We start from the raw sequence: 15,907 nt of genomic DNA, 5'->3' as shown, positions 1-15,907 counted from the left end.
GACCCCATACGGTTAATGTTTTTCTGGCAACATCATTCCTTAATTTCTATCTTCTGTTTGTTCATTATTTTAAATAAATTTGTCAATTTGGTAAATTATTGGCACCCTTGTCACATTCTCCCCCCTCCCCAATATTTTGCTTATCGGCACCCTTGTAGATTTTGCAATATCTAGGCGACCTGGGAGAACAAGCCGAATATGTTTTCTATGATTCTAGCTCTTGTATATCTGGCTAATTTTAAGCGGAACTCTTTTGTGTATAGCCTGAAAAAAGGAAAACCGAACGCTTTCAGACCTTGACCTTGACTTTATAAATTTTATTTTTGAGCTTAGTATAAGCTAAACTCCAAGAATTAGGTCTACTAATAACAACTCACCACTGCTTCTGAGGCCAATATAACAGCGCACGCTCCTTTTCCACCCTGATCTGTTCAAAGCCTCCATCTTTACACCCTCCCGGGAAGTTCCCATCTTCCTTAAAACTTTCCTTACGACATGAAAACAAAGAAATGAATCTGGAAACGACAAAAGAGTCTATGCAAAGTACAGAAGGTTCCGGTTTAGAAATTTTTATTCCTTACATCACCCTACCCCAACTGAGGACGACCTGCTTTCCGTTTAACCCTAGATGGTTTGAACTGGGAAAAGTAGACGGTCGAATTTCAAACGATGTTATTGTTTGCCTAAAAGTTATAATTAGAGCAAAAAGCTCAAAGAAATTAGTTGGTAAAAAAAAACACTGAACTGTAGAAATGCTTTAGCATTTTGTTCTCTATCAATAACTTATCCAGAATTTGTTTTTTTAGCCTAGCATAAGCTGAGTCTTAAGGATAAACTTGAAGATTTCTACGATCTTTTGTGTGTCCATATTAGCTTAAAAAAAGGAAAAACCAAAAGCTTAACTTTGTAAATGCTGGTATTTTCTAAATTTAAATTTTGCCAAGCAACGCTGCTGTTGAATGCATTTTGTTAGATATATCCAATGTGTGAGACTATGAAGGGAACTCTTGTTTACATGTATTTGAAACCAACCATGAACTTTGTTTCTTAATTTACTATCCAACATTCATCACCATGGGTATTGACTATATGGATGTCAATGTAAAAAACAGAAAAAAAGAAAGAGATACATGTATTTGAAACCTACCATGAACTTTGTTTGTTAATTATACTAGCCAACGTTCATCGCTATGGGTATTGACTATGTGGATGTCATTGTAAACAAAATTCTTGTCTGTGCCCTCTTCTGAAGAAAAACAATATTATAACAAAATTTTTACTTTATAATCCAATGCATTTGTCTATGCATTTTTGTCTATCCAATGTGTGAGACTATGAAGGGAACACTCTTGTTTATTTGAAACCTACCATGCAAAAATTTTTGCTTTGTAGTATGCAGAGGACTTAAGTTAAACAGATTATCTGTGTCACTCTCACTTTAATTATGTTTTTCCACCATATTTTTGTTTAATTTGAAATCAGTGGTTATGCAGTGCTAATTTGCCCCTGCTAATGTAATTTATATATTTCAGTATTAAACCTCATTTCTTTCTTTGTTAACAAGGATTATCCGATAACTTCTTCAAAGACTCCAGAATTTAAATTTTTGTTTTTATATATAGTCGGTTTGGCCACATAAGTACCATTAAGAGGGGGGAGCTTTTCGATTTTAGTTGAAATTTATTTTCATTTTCTTATGTATTTTATTCCTATTTGTTAGGTTTTTTGGAATACTTCAATGCGCGAATAGTTCAAATATGAGTAAAATAAAACAAAAATATAGTGGACAAAACATGATTTAAAGTGGGAGTGACCCAGAAAATCCGTATCACATAAATTTCTTTCCTATTACAAAGTAAGAATTTAGTTATACTATTTCCTTCATTAAAGGGCATAGGCAACATAAATTTATTTATATAGCTATATATAGTTAACTAAGTTAATATATATATAACTATACTATAGTTAACTATTAACTATAGTCAACTATATATATATAACTATAGTTGTTAATGTAACTGATCTATAAATTTATTTTAAACAATGTTATCCTGATCTATAAATCTCTGTTTTCTCCGAGTGTGGGAAAAACAGGAAGGGAATATTAGGCATGAGTGATGAGATGTTAACGCATTGTCAAGTTTCTTTTAAAAGGGGAAACCCCATGCATATTAACGGACGTCTCCCACTCTTCATGGGGGTTAAATCCTGCACCTTATGGAATAGGGAAGGAAATCTTCCTCCGAGCGAGGACGTTTGAGGTGTCTGTCTTTGGCTTAGAAAGAAGTACCTAACAGCATTTAAAGTAAATATTTAGCAAATGAATTTTGATGGTCTTTTTCAGCGACCCCTTGAGCTTGGAGCTGATATTGTAATGCATTCTCTGACAAAATACATGAATGGCCATTCAGACGTCATAATGGGTGCTGCCATGACAAGTGACGAAGAAATCCATAAAAAACTGCGATTCCTTCAAAATGGTTAGTTTAAGAGTAGGTGCGTACGCAGGTGACCTGGCGACTGCATCACTCCCTCCCCCCAAGCTGTTGTAATTTTTACAATTTTTTCATGATTTCAGTATATTTCGCCTGTTTTTGGCTCTTTTGACGGACCCTCCCCCTTCTATCCTAAAACAGATTCCTGCGACCGTGCCTACTTCGCTTTTTTAAAAAATTATTTTTTTTCTATTTTTACTTATATATATATATATATATATATATATATATATATATATATATATATATATATATATATATATATATATATATATATATATATATATATATATATATATATATATATATATATATATATATATATATATATACATTTGCTCATACTTTTAAAAAAAAAACCAAGAGTAAAAATCGAAGAAAAAAGGAAAAAAAACGAAAAAAGTACTCTTGGCTTTTTTTTACAAATATGAGCATTTATTTTTTACAAAAATAAATTTATTTTTTTACAAAAATAAATGTTTTATTTTTATATATATACATATATATATATATATATATATATATATATATATATATATATATATATATATATATATATATATATATATATATATATATATATATATATATATATATATATATATATATATATATATGTATGAAGCATGCAATTTTGCAACAAGCCTACACAGGGCCGGATATAAAGCTTTGACGCTTCTGGGCCCAAGCGTTTTGCCGCTCCGTTTTTGCGAGATTTTTGAGGACATCCCGGAAAATTCGGGAATAGTGGAAGTACTGAATAGAACACAGCTGATGAGCCAAAAGTAATGAAAGAGAGGTGATACCGAACTCTTAGGTGCCATTCTTGGGAGACATCTGACAGTTTATAAGTGGCCACGGAATTCCTGTGTTGTTTTTAAATCACTTTTTTGTGAATAGGCTGCGCGCTGGCTGAGTGCACCTGGCACTTAGACGGTAAATCACATCAGTCCAGCTTTTGTTAAGAAAAAATCACTGAGTGGTAGTTTATTGCGCCCCCTGGCATTGTGTGCCCCTGGACCCGAGCCTAATGGTCCTATTGGTAAATCCGGGCCCGATCCTACAGGTCTAACTTGCACCAAAAGGGCAAGATATTTCATTGGGTTTATGTGGGTTAGATCCGTTCCCCGAGCCAAAATTAAGTAGACTTTTTCTTAAATATTGAATTAAACTTGCTTTTAAAAAAAAGTAACATTTTCCTTTTTCGATGATATTTACCAATATCCGTGGTATTTTTAATCTAAAAACGGTACAAGACAAATTTAAAGAATATAATACGGTAGATGGATAAAACTTAATCTTAGCTACCGAATGATAGAAAAATTGTTATGTTTTGTTGAAACCTTTTAACCGTCAGACTGCAAAAAAGTTACGCACCAAAATTTTGGAAAGGTAGCATAAGCCTTAAGGATAGTAAAATGTTAAAAAATAATAGAATTTTGTTGAACTTTCCTCAACTTTTCTGAACAATGAGGCTCTACCCAAGGCCTTATGGTTGGGGGGGGGGGGTCCGCGTTTGAACCCCCCTGTCTCCCTGGAAAATTTTTTCCGACTCGTAAAAAAGTAACAACATGTATATAAACAAATGTTGGTATGTTTTGTGAATTGTTTTGTAAAAATCCTCTCGAGCAACCCCCTCCCCCAAAACGAAATCCAGAATACGGCCTTGTGTCTACCCTTTTCGGTACTTAATAGTTTGATGGCTGTTTCTTTTTTCCTGTTTTAGGGGGTTTAACCCCCCCCCCTCGAAATGTTTGTCTGACTCGTAAAAACGTAACAAAAATGAACAAAAACAAATTTTGTATGCGTTTTTGAGGTTTTTTGTGTGTAAACCCCTTCCCCCCTCCAGATTTTTTTTAGTAAAACCACCCTCCAAAATAAAATCCTGGGTACGGCCTTGCTGTAAGTATATCTTTATACATTTCTGTATGTATATCATTAAGTTTATTGTTTCTGTTTCTTATTGTTTCTTTTCTATTTCTGTTTTGTATCTTGTTTCTGTTTCAGATAATGCCTGAAATAATGTAAAACAGGTTTAGAGTCTGTTCACTGTATAAATCGAGTTTTTTGTTCTACCAGAATTTGTATGTTCTCATACCTGTGGCCATTTATTTTAAAGATAAAACGAACTTGAACACGTGTGCCTCCCTTCGGAATTTTGACGTTTGTGCGCTTTTCGCCTATTGTTTTCATTTCATTCACCTTAAACAAAAGAATTTTGAAAACGCCTCTGTTATGAACTAAGTTGGATATAAAAAGTACGTATTTAGGATTCGAGCTTATTTTTTTTTTTTTTTTTTTACCTAATATGGATTCCATTGACACGTTTCAATTTTCGTTTGATAACTTTTGGACCATTGGATCAATTACAAATATTATATTTTATTATTACATTAGATTTCTGCTTCTTTGGGTGAAAAAAAAGGAAGAGAAAATGTTTATGAGATTGGCCATGAAAATTGTTGCAAACCCTGCCCTTTAACAATCCCCGGAAGACGCCCCCCTCCCGGCCTCGCAAATAATTGATGTGAAATTTAATGACCTTAATTTTTTTTTTGTCTGAATATTAAGGTCTTTTTATGTTAAACGTAATGAAACGAAAATAATTGTCTTAAAGCAATACTGTTTGAGTGTTAATTTGTTTTAATTGATTTTTTTAAAAAGAGATTAGAATAAACAAAGCACTTGAACCAGCAATAGAACATAATTAATCTGTTAGAAATACAGTGTTTTTCAAGTGCTTCGAGACTGCCAGGTGTGCCATTCTCATTTGATAATCGTTGGATTATTTACAGATGTTATTTACCGGTATTAAGTTACATTACCATGATATGCTCTCTTTTAAAAATGGTAATATCTCACTAGAATTACGATGTACTGTTTAGCCTAACAGTACTTCTGATCAGGCGCGTAGTCATTGAGGTCTTTGGGCCTTCTGAATTCTTGACTTATGGTTTTTTGAAAATCTCGTTTATTGAGCTTGTTTTTTGTTTATCAAAAGTGTCCAACCCCAATTTTGAAATAAGTTCATGTGCGTGCCTGATAATTATATCTATCCCTATGTCTCACCATTTATGTTATTTGATTTTGCTATAATTTCAAAGCAGAAGCGCACCCAGGATTTTTGTTCGGGGGGGGGGGGGGGGTACTAATTTTTTTTAGGGGGGGGGTACACAAAAAAAACTCAAAAAGCGCATACAAAATTTGTTTATGTCCATTTTTGTTACGTTTTTATGAGTCAAACAAACGTTTGGGGGGGGGGGGGGGGTTCAAACTGGGTAACCCCCCCTCCCCCTGGATGCGGCCTTGTTTCAAAGAGCACGTAGGTATAACAGCTTCATTTCAAATGAACACCTCAACAGCTCTATATGATGTTCCAGGCCCCATCTAGCGGTGAAAAAAAAAAGTCACATCAGTGCTACCAATGCAGAAAAGTGATTTTCCTTGTTGTTCAATATCGGAGGCTGTAACTTTCCTGAATGGGGTTTTTGTCTATGACGATTCCAATGGTGCAGTTTTCGTTTCTATCCGACGTCATTTTCGAAGGTGTTCAGGCTATCTGTCGAAATCTCCATCAATTTGTTTTTTAAATAAACTTTTGCCATTAAGATTAGTCGAAATTGTAATTACCATTTCTGGTTTAAGGGCTCAAGTCCTAATTACAACCATTCCTAGTCAGTTTTTTTTGCATTTCAAGTGAAAAAAATTTGTACAAAAATTCTTACCATAATTTAAGTACCACTTAATTAATGTATTTTCATTTCGGATTAAATTTCTAATTGAATTTCCTTTAAATATTTCTATATTATATATAATATTTATTACATTTATTATGTTTATATATTTTTATTTATATATATATTTATTATATATACCTTTATATATATTTATTATTTATTTATTGTATATATTTCTATATATAATATATATATTATATATATATATTTATTATATATATTTCTGTATCTTGTTATAGTAGTCATGCTATTTGCATGTTGTAGCAAAAATAAGAGGTAAATTTCGAATTAAGTAATGTGATTTAAAAAAAAATCTTTTCTGGATTTGAAAAATGTCCTCCAGAAAATTCCCCTGTGGATGATTCTCTTCCTAAAAACTCCCTCTCCCCCCATGGAAAATTCTCCCCTGAAAAATCAACTTTTAAACATTATTTTATAACCAACAAAAGATCATAGTTGGTAACCAGCAAACTACTGCAAAATCATTTTTAATGTGAAGTGTGATAATTCTTTTGCAGAATCCGAGATTAATAAGTCAAATAGAGCTAAATTGATAATGTTGACATTTATTATTCAACAACAAAGGAACGTAAAAAATAAAATCGGATTGTTTGAACTGGTTAAGCTGAAATTTACACAATTATATGTATTTTAAAAAATTAGGAAACTGGGGAATTCAATTTTTAATAAAACAGACTTATATATATTTACAGTTGCCTAGTTTTGTTAGTAGTGTGGGGTCAAATTAATAAAAGTACGTTGGTGAATAATAAGCTAAAAATACGTGACCCCAGACAGCTTAAGAAAGTATGGCTTCACCTACGAGACAAAGAAGAGAAAATATAATAAATGAAAAGAGAAATAAAAAAGCAGAGAAAAATTAGGATAGTGTCAGCCAGTGGAACAACATGAAGATAAAATAACCAAATATTTCGACAAGGACCTCCGCCAAGTTGTCTTCAGTGCAAAAAAAAAAAAAAAAAAAAAAAAATCAAACCTTTTGAAGCACTGAGGACGGACTTGTCGAAATATTTGCTTATTTTCTCTTCATGTTGAAGAGACCACTAGCTGACACTACCCTCGTTTTTCTCAGCTTTTTGATATTTTTTTTTTATATATTATATTTTCTTTTCTTTGTTTCATAGGTCATGTGTAGCCAGTGAGGTCTTAGAATGTATGTAAAAGGTTGCTTTCCTTTGAAGTTGCCTTTGGGAATCAACAGATTGTTAATGTTGAACTTTTTTGGAGCCACAGCGTTATTAAACTTAAAAAATTAGTTGTATTTATTTATTTTCATAGGTCAACATAACACTTGCCCAAAAAAATACTTTTGTGACATTAAAATGATGTAATGGGGAAATTTCACCCAAAAGCCTAGGTTTCAGTACGATGATGTTAAATTGATTAGCGGAAGCTTACATAACCATGCATATCTTTAATCAAATAGAAAAAATTGGAAACTCAACTTTTAATGAAAAAGACTTGTTCATGCAGTTATCCAATTTTCGGTAGTGGCAGGCGCCAAATTTAAAAATAAGAAGAGTGGGTGAAAAGTCAGCAAAAAATGGGCTAAAGAAATATGGCACTGAACAGCTTAAGGAGATGTAGTCTCTGTTTGAAGGCAGAGCAGTTTTAAAGGAGGGAAAGGGGGGCACTTGCCCCGGGCGGAGAAATTTTAGGGGGCGCAAAATTTCAAGCAAATAATCTAATAGTTATAATCATTTTTATTTTTAAAATTTAATAAAGCAGAGGAGGCAGTTAATAAATGAAAATAATTAATTAATAATTAAAAAATATTTAAATAATAATAATTAAAACAATCAAATTAAGATAGTTAATAATAATTAAATAATTTAAATTCTACTAAAAATACTGAGCTGTATATTTCCGACCAGCTTATTCATAATCTAAAGTATAAAACTCTGACGAAAGCGTGATGCCGCCATAAAAACTTCATAATTTTGAAACCACTTAGAGAAATCTCTGAAAGTCACTGTTTTAGGCATGAATATACCAAAGATGGGTCCATGAGTCCAAAAATATTGTGATTTTTAAGTCCATGGTGATTTACAAAAACAAAAGTTTTTTCTGGAATGTGATTGTATACCTCACTGTATTTTAAGTGAATATTAAAAATTTGTTTCTCTTTTTACTAGCGATTGGTGCTGTACCTTCTCCCTTTGATTGCTATCTAGTCAATCGTAGCTTGAAAACTTTACATTTGCGCATGCGTCAGCACATGGAAAATGGTATAAAAGTGGCAAAGTTCTTAGAAAGTCACCCACTAGTTGAAAAAGTCATCTTCCCAGGTAAGTATTTATGCCTCTTCTTTAGTTAATAAGCTACGAATGTTTTGTAACCAGTTATTTACATAGGCTAGTAAATTTAAAAAAGTATTAAAAGTGAGATTTAATTTTACTATTTAAGACTTCATGAGAAAGTTTGTTTCTGTCCGTAAATTAAAACAAAAAGGCTTTCAACATATTAATGTCGAAATGTCATCAACGAATATTTTGTGGAGTAATTGGACCGTGTGATGTCATGATAATAAGCGTCCATGGGCTGAACACTAAAATTGTTGATCTTTGCGAGTGGTGGGAGGTAGAGCGACGTGAATGTACCTGTAAGGATCAAAGGCCCAAGCGAACGGAGGAAGGCAGTAAAAATTTGGTGATTTGTATGTAGCCAAGTCTGGACTTTTTGTCGTATTTTGTAGTTGCAATATTTGAGAATATCGTCTAAAATTTGGAAGTCTTTTTAAAGTAAAATAAATCATAGAAAATTGTTAACTCTTTGAACGGTTGGTCTGAACTCGATTTTTAACAAATATAATGCACGGCTAAATTACGTATCTTATAAGTTATTTGATTGTTTGAAAGGAGAATTGACTATAATGACAGTAATCAAACAGTTCGTGGTAACGAACTGTAAGTAATGAGCGACCCGGCTCATTGGTAACCGAAAGTCTAAAAAACGGTATTTTGATACAAGTAGATACATCAAAAGAATCAGATTTTAATGCTGATTTCAAATATATAAGTTTCATCAAGTTTAGTCATACCCATCAAGAGTTACGCGCCTGAGAAAATTTGGCTTATTTTCGAAAAAAGGGGGAAAGACCCCCTAAAAGTTATAGAACCTTAATGAAAATCACACCATCATATTCAGCGTATCAGAGAACCCCACTGTAGAGGTTTCAAGCTCCTATCTACAAAAATGTGGAATTTTCCATTTTTTGCCAGAAGAAAGATCACGGATGCGTGTTTATTTGTATTTTTTTTTCTTTTCCCCAGGGGTGGTCGTATCGACCCAGTGGTCCTAGAATATCGTAGCAGGGCTCATTGGAATGGAAATTAAAAGTTCTAGTGTTCTTTTTAAGTGACCAAAAAAATGGAGGGCAACTAGGCCCCATCCCACGCTCATTTTTTTCCCAAAGTCACCCGATCAAAATTTTGAGATAGCCATTTTGTTCATCATGTTCGAAAATATTATAAGTATGTCTTTTAGGATGATTTAATCCCCCGAAGTTCTCGGGGGTAGGGCTGAAAGTTATGAACTTTACCCAATGTTAACATATAGTATTGGTTATTGGGAAGTATACAGACGTTTTCAGGGAAGATTTTTTCTGGTAGTGGGGGGGGGGGCTCGGGGATTATGTGAGAGGATCTTTCCATGAAGAAATTTTTCATGGGGGAAGGGACATTTCTATGAAGGGGACGCCGGACTTCCCAGCATTATTTAAAAAAAAGATCAGAAAATAAATATAAAAAAAAAAGTTTTTCAACTGCAACAGCAGCAACATCAAAACTTAAAACTAACAGAAAATATTACATATATGATTGGGTTCACCCCCTAGTCAATACTTCGCTCTTCAAGCCAAAGATTTTTTAGTACTTTCATAAGAGCTATTAATTCTAATTAACGGCCTTTGTGATTAAGCGGTCAGTTTTAAAGAATTGGAACAAAATTCAAACTTTAACTTAAAGAGCAAGGTATTGACTAGGCGGCGAACCCCCTAATATACGTATTGAAAATATATGAATATAGAAGTCCATTACGTAAGTTGATTCGTAAGTTACGAATATTTATTACTAATAAAAACGCTCGTAAATAAAATTAAAAAAGTTTCGAGAAAGCCATTTAACCAAATAAAAGTAAATTAATATGCAAATTTTGTTTAATTATTCATGTACGGTGAGACAAGATCAAAACCTGCATTTATTCAAAAACGTCCAAAAATTAAATTAAAAGAAAAACAAGTTTTTTTTAACTGAAAGTAAGGAACGACGTTAAAACTTAAAACGAACAGAAATTATTCCTTATATGAAACGGGCTGTCCCCTCCTCAACGCCTCGCTCTTTACGCTAAAGTTTGACTTTCTCACAACTCTATTTTGTAAACAATAAAAACTTTAGCGTAAAGAGCGAGGCGTTGAGGAGGGGACAGCCATTTTCATATAAGGAATAATTTCTGTTCGTTTTAAGTTTTAACGTCGTTCCTTACTTTCAGTTAAAAAAACTGTTTTTTTTTAATTTAATAATGAAAAAAAAGCTGAATAATTTGGAAGCTTCTTCTCTGTTTAATTTTTAAAATCAGTTGGGATCAACTCTACTACGCTATAATGGCTATAATACACTATAAATTGCTGTAAACATCAGCCATTGTGAAGCCACGTATCCTCGGAATAATAAAGTGCAGGTAACAGCGGCTAATATGCAGCTAATTAACGGACAGCGGAATAAAGTTTGATTTTGTTGATTAGCGAAAAAGTTGACTTTGAACTGAAGTGCCTACAGTCAGACGTTACCATTTGTCTCGTATAGCTTTTGTTACCATTTATTACCATTATATTACCATTTGTTGCATATTTATTATGACTCTTATAATTGAGTTTAAAAAATTATTTTTAAGATGCTTATATGTTTTATTTTGGAATTGGTTGCAAGAGAGTGTTGTCACGTTTCATTCTCTTGTGTGTGTATTTTTTTTCTCGTGCATATTTTGTTAATAAGCGATTTTGTTAATATTTTGTTAATATTAATATTTGTTAATATTTTGTTAATAAGCGATTAATTTTGTTATATTTTGTTAATAAGCGAGAGAAAAAAAGAAAATGTGCTATTCAGTAAATCCTTGTAATCTTAAAAGTGCGTCATTTGTTTGGGCTCTGTTCGTAAATCTCTGTTTTCTTTGTTCCTTAAGTTTTCTTTAGTTTAATATTTAGTCGCTTTCTGTGTTTTTTTATTATAAAAAAGAGGATAACTTAAGCAAGGGCTTCAAACCCGGTACCCCCCTCCCGGATACGGCCTTGTACTTAAGCTTAAATTCAGAAGATCTAATTGTTAGAACTGTTTCAATAGTCGCTTTCAACGTAATTATTGAGATCAGGTAATAAATCAGTTAATGAAATTTCATCGGCTACTAGTAAGTAAAACTAGATTTACTGTTTGTTTCCAGGTCTACCCTCTCATCCTCAGCATGAATTAGCGAAGAAACAGTGCCATGGTAGCAGTGGTATGATGAGCTTCTATATTAAGGGAGGACTCATGGAATCCAAAAAGTTTTTTAAGGCCTTGAAAGTCTTCAGTCTTGCTGAAAGCCTGGGAGGATTTGAAAGTCTTGCGGAATTGCCGTTAGTGTTTTCAGTAGTTTCTTTAGATACGTTGCCTTTACATAATTATCACAAGAGATCTTAATCCGAAATTGCTATATTGTATTGCTATATACACATTCCTAACTGTATTAGGAAGGAGTGTGCATAATTTTAAGACTTTTCGGGTTTGAAACTCTCCAGTCGTGTTGGAAATCTTAAAGGAATCGTTTTCTGTCTTCCGGAATCGTCTTCCGGAATTTCTGTTAGTTACTTCTTAATAGGTGCTTCTCACGAAAATCCCTGAAGACTGAATTAAAAGTCGAATGCTATGAATATAAACTAAGTATAAAAATGAAATTTTTACTTTCTTTACTTTTTACTTTACTTCAACTTTACTTTGCTTTTTTTGCTTTACTTTCTTTACTTTACTTTTTTACTTTACTTAAATTTTTACTTTACTTTCTTAAAATTACTTTACAAAGACTGTTAAAATTTTTACTTTCTTTTTTTACTTTTTTTCTATACTTTCTCTCTTTATACTTTTTACTCTTATACTCTTTTATGCTTTCTCTTATACTCTTTTATTCTCTTATACTCTTTATGCTCTCTTATTCTCTTATACTCTTTATACTCTCTTGTTCTCTTATACTTTTTATAACTCTTTATAACGATAAATCAAAGTCAGAATATACTAAGTCGAATCCACGTAAGAAACATGCTCACATTCCCAGTGGCAAGGCTGAGCCCATGAGGGAGTATCTTTATTTTTAAAGCTCTTAGTCTTGTTGGAAGTCTTGGAGAATTCAAAACTCTTGGAGAATTGTCACTAGTTGCTATTAAATAGTTTCTTAGAATATGTTATCTTCTCATAATAATCACTGAAAATCGAATCAAAATTGGAATGCTATGAATGTGGATTAAAGAATAAAAATGAAATGTAGAGAAAAGAAGGAAAGTGAAAAACTAATTTCAAGTGCAATATTAACATGATCTAGTTTTTTTTTTATCAGTCGAATTATTATTTTAGTAGACGTTCCTAAAATTTCGTATCTCTTTAAAGGGTCTAAAATTAAATTGGTTGGATACCGAAAGCCACGATAAATCTGCTCAGTTTAGACTGCGGTGTGAGTGAGAATCAAAGACTGTTAAAATCAACCAATGAGAAGCGCTGGTAGAAAAACAATAGATTAATTTCCAATCGAAAAAAAACATTGAGAATCAAAGACTGTTAAAATCAACCAATGAGAAGCGCTGGTAGAAAAACAATAGATTAATTTCCAATCGAAAAAAAACATTGAGAATCAAAGACTGCTAAAATCAACCATTGAGAAGCGCAGATAGAAATACAATATATTAATAATATTGTGTCAGTTTAATTTTTCGTTGGCCGTTCATCATAGTGAAGACAAATAAGCGGGATAGGATAACTTTGCTCGTAAAATAATTTCTCTGTCAGAAAAAGTGTAAACTTGTCAATTGTGATAAAAATGAATTTTCTGTTACCTAAACAACAGTTTAGTACAAACACTTATGAATGTTTTTTCTTTCATTCATTTCATTTATTTAATACTATGAAATCTAACTCTAATGTAACAATTTACAACAAAAAATGAAAGAGTAAAACGAAAAAGAATACAAATACGACGGATATTGCAACCCCAAAAGCTGATCTTGTAGGGGGCTTAATCAATGCAGAAAAATTAAAAATGTGAAAAAAAAATCAATACATAACGAAAAAAGTGGCAAAAACTTACGGACAAAAATAAACATATGGGCCAAGACCAAGACTCCACTTTAAAAAAAACCTACAAGCAGATTTAAATAATATACGAAGGTAGTGTGGACTTTTGAAGGTAGTACGAACTATACGAAATAATATACGAATTGACGAAGGTAGATGATAATTGGCAAATGATCTCCAGGATATAGTATATTACGGAATAGGATAGTTTTGCTATCAGATTGTGTTACTTGGACTAATACACTTTCATACTAAACTTGTTTTGATTATTGCATGACGTTGTGACTCTAAAAATCCTAAAAAACGGGCTCCATTTGAATGTCTAAGAGGGTGTAGCGGTTGTCGCCAAAGTCGGTGGTGACTAAAGAACAGAACTCTTTAGAAAAGAGCCCGTACTAATCTACTTGATTCTACAGATTTTTCAGTCGACTCTACCGACATTAAAAGGAAACATTAGTTCGATCTTAGGCCGAAACTAAGGAGTATAGGAAACTAATGCGAGAGAACAGTCAAGTTCGTTGTTGTTAATAATTATTATTATTAATTATAAACACTATTAGTTATTATTGACTGGATTTACATTGCCTATGCAACATAGTGTTGCAGCATCACAAAATGTTTTGGAGGCAACACTATGGTCAGAAACTCAAGTAAGGGATTTAAAAGTATTTTATTTATTTTACAACCAATTGAACCTTAAATATATATATGTAATATACCCTTAAGTCTACTGGAACTAAATAAAATGCAGGTAAATGGGCACAAGTATCTTACTCCTTGGCATCAGTTTTCACTAGAGTGGGTATAGTTTTACCCCCTCAAACTTTCCCCGCCTTGGCCAAATCCGGGCAGGAGACTAAAAAAGAGTAAACTAATTTGAACAAGTTTCTAACGCCTCATCCTTGAAGATGAACGTCCCCTAACAACTATTCTTACTTGCAAGTCCCTTTCCGTAGTAGCCTTGGAACCGAATTTTTTTGTATCCTCAAATGTCTCGGAAGCCAATAATTGGTGCACCCACTAGTAAAAGATGTCAACCCCGCATTGCTGAAGCTGACCATTGTGTAAAAAGGGATGTAAAGAAAAAATATTGGCCTTATTCTTAGTCAAAACTTATCCTTTTTAATCTTTGAAGTCTTTACGGATTAAGACTTACAATATCATCTTATAGAATATCAGATTGATATTGTTGCAACTGCTCTTTACTAAAATAGTTTGCAAACCTACGTCATTCTGATGCATTTTTATTTGCAATCACTTCATCACCAAATGGGGACAAATTTTCTTACCTTCAAATGCATCATAAACAAAAGAAATGTAGACAAATTATCTGTCTTTAGCCTAAAATGCATATCAGGAACCAATAATAGGTCTACTAACTGTGTAAGCTCCTTATTGATAAAGATGATAATGGTCTAACAAACGAATGTTACTTTCAAGTCTTCAAAATGCCTCAGACTTTTAGTCCGAATTCTTTCCTTCAATGTGCACCTGTTTTAAAAGCTTTTAAATGATAAATCTCATGAAGAGGCTAGAAACATGCAGCATAAACTTATTGAACCTTGTTGATACTATAAAGCTATCCATCACTTTTCATAATCATGCAACTATAGATAGACTTTGCTAAAAATAAAAGAAAGATATAACAGTCAGTAGTTATACATAACCCCTCATCCCTGAAGCCGTCTGTGGTCCAACAAGCGATTCTTAATTAAAGTCCTTCGTTCGTCTTTGAATTCTGTTTTCCCAGTTCTTTGATAAAATGAAATGCAAACTGATTTGTAGGAGTTTCTTATCCCTTAACCAATATGACCGTGCACTAACAACCTTTTCTTACTTGCAAATCTCTCTGTGCCAGACAGGAAACCAAATTTTTGCATCCTCAAATGGATGAAAAGTTAATAATAGTTACACCAACTAGCAACAAATGCCAACCCCTCATCGTAAAAATGAATTAGGCCTGACAGCTGATTGTTACTTACAAGTCCCTCCCCTGTCGTAAAATTTGAGCCAGATTTTTTTCCTAACCTGTACCGCAATGCCGAAGTTATCAACCCCTCGATATTTTAAAAATGGTGCATAGCATGAAAAACTGATTCCATATGCTTCGATCAGCTCGCCAGGTTGTATTGATCAGCGTTAAGAAAAATATCTGTATTGGTTCAAAAGTTGATTTTCTTGCACTGGATCAATTTTCTAATACCACAACTTAAAAGGGAGCAAAAAGAAAGCTCCAAATTCTTTGACGATAAGGCCTGGTCACACAGCTTAAGCGCTTCTGATTTTTGTCCAACTTCCATTGAAAACTGATGCCAGCCTGTTTGCCTGCTAGCACGAAGTT

General features: G+C 32.9%; 1 protein-coding gene across 2 annotated transcripts in view; it reads left to right on the top strand.

The window, feature by feature from the left end:
• The window catches only part of Cth (Cystathionine gamma-lyase), a 59,021-nt gene that overhangs the window by 36,236 nt on the left and 6,878 nt on the right, over positions 1-15,907 (top strand). For both annotated transcript variants that reach the window (XM_089096994.1, XM_089096995.1), the window contains exons 6-8: positions 2,345-2,480; positions 8,389-8,541; positions 11,690-11,864. In XM_089096994.1, the coding sequence (XP_088953120.1) occupies positions 2,345-2,480; positions 8,389-8,541; positions 11,690-11,864 (464 nt within the window). The remainder of the gene's footprint in view (positions 1-2,344; positions 2,481-8,388; positions 8,542-11,689; positions 11,865-15,907) is intronic.

Source organism: Artemia sp. Qi Xiang Cuo, chromosome 11, assembly GCF_049724085.1.
Source record: "Artemia sp. Qi Xiang Cuo chromosome 11, ASM4972408v1, whole genome shotgun sequence".
Taxonomy (NCBI): domain Eukaryota; kingdom Metazoa; phylum Arthropoda; class Branchiopoda; order Anostraca; family Artemiidae; genus Artemia; species Artemia sp. Qi Xiang Cuo.
This window is presented reverse-complemented; position numbering and strand designations above follow the sequence as displayed.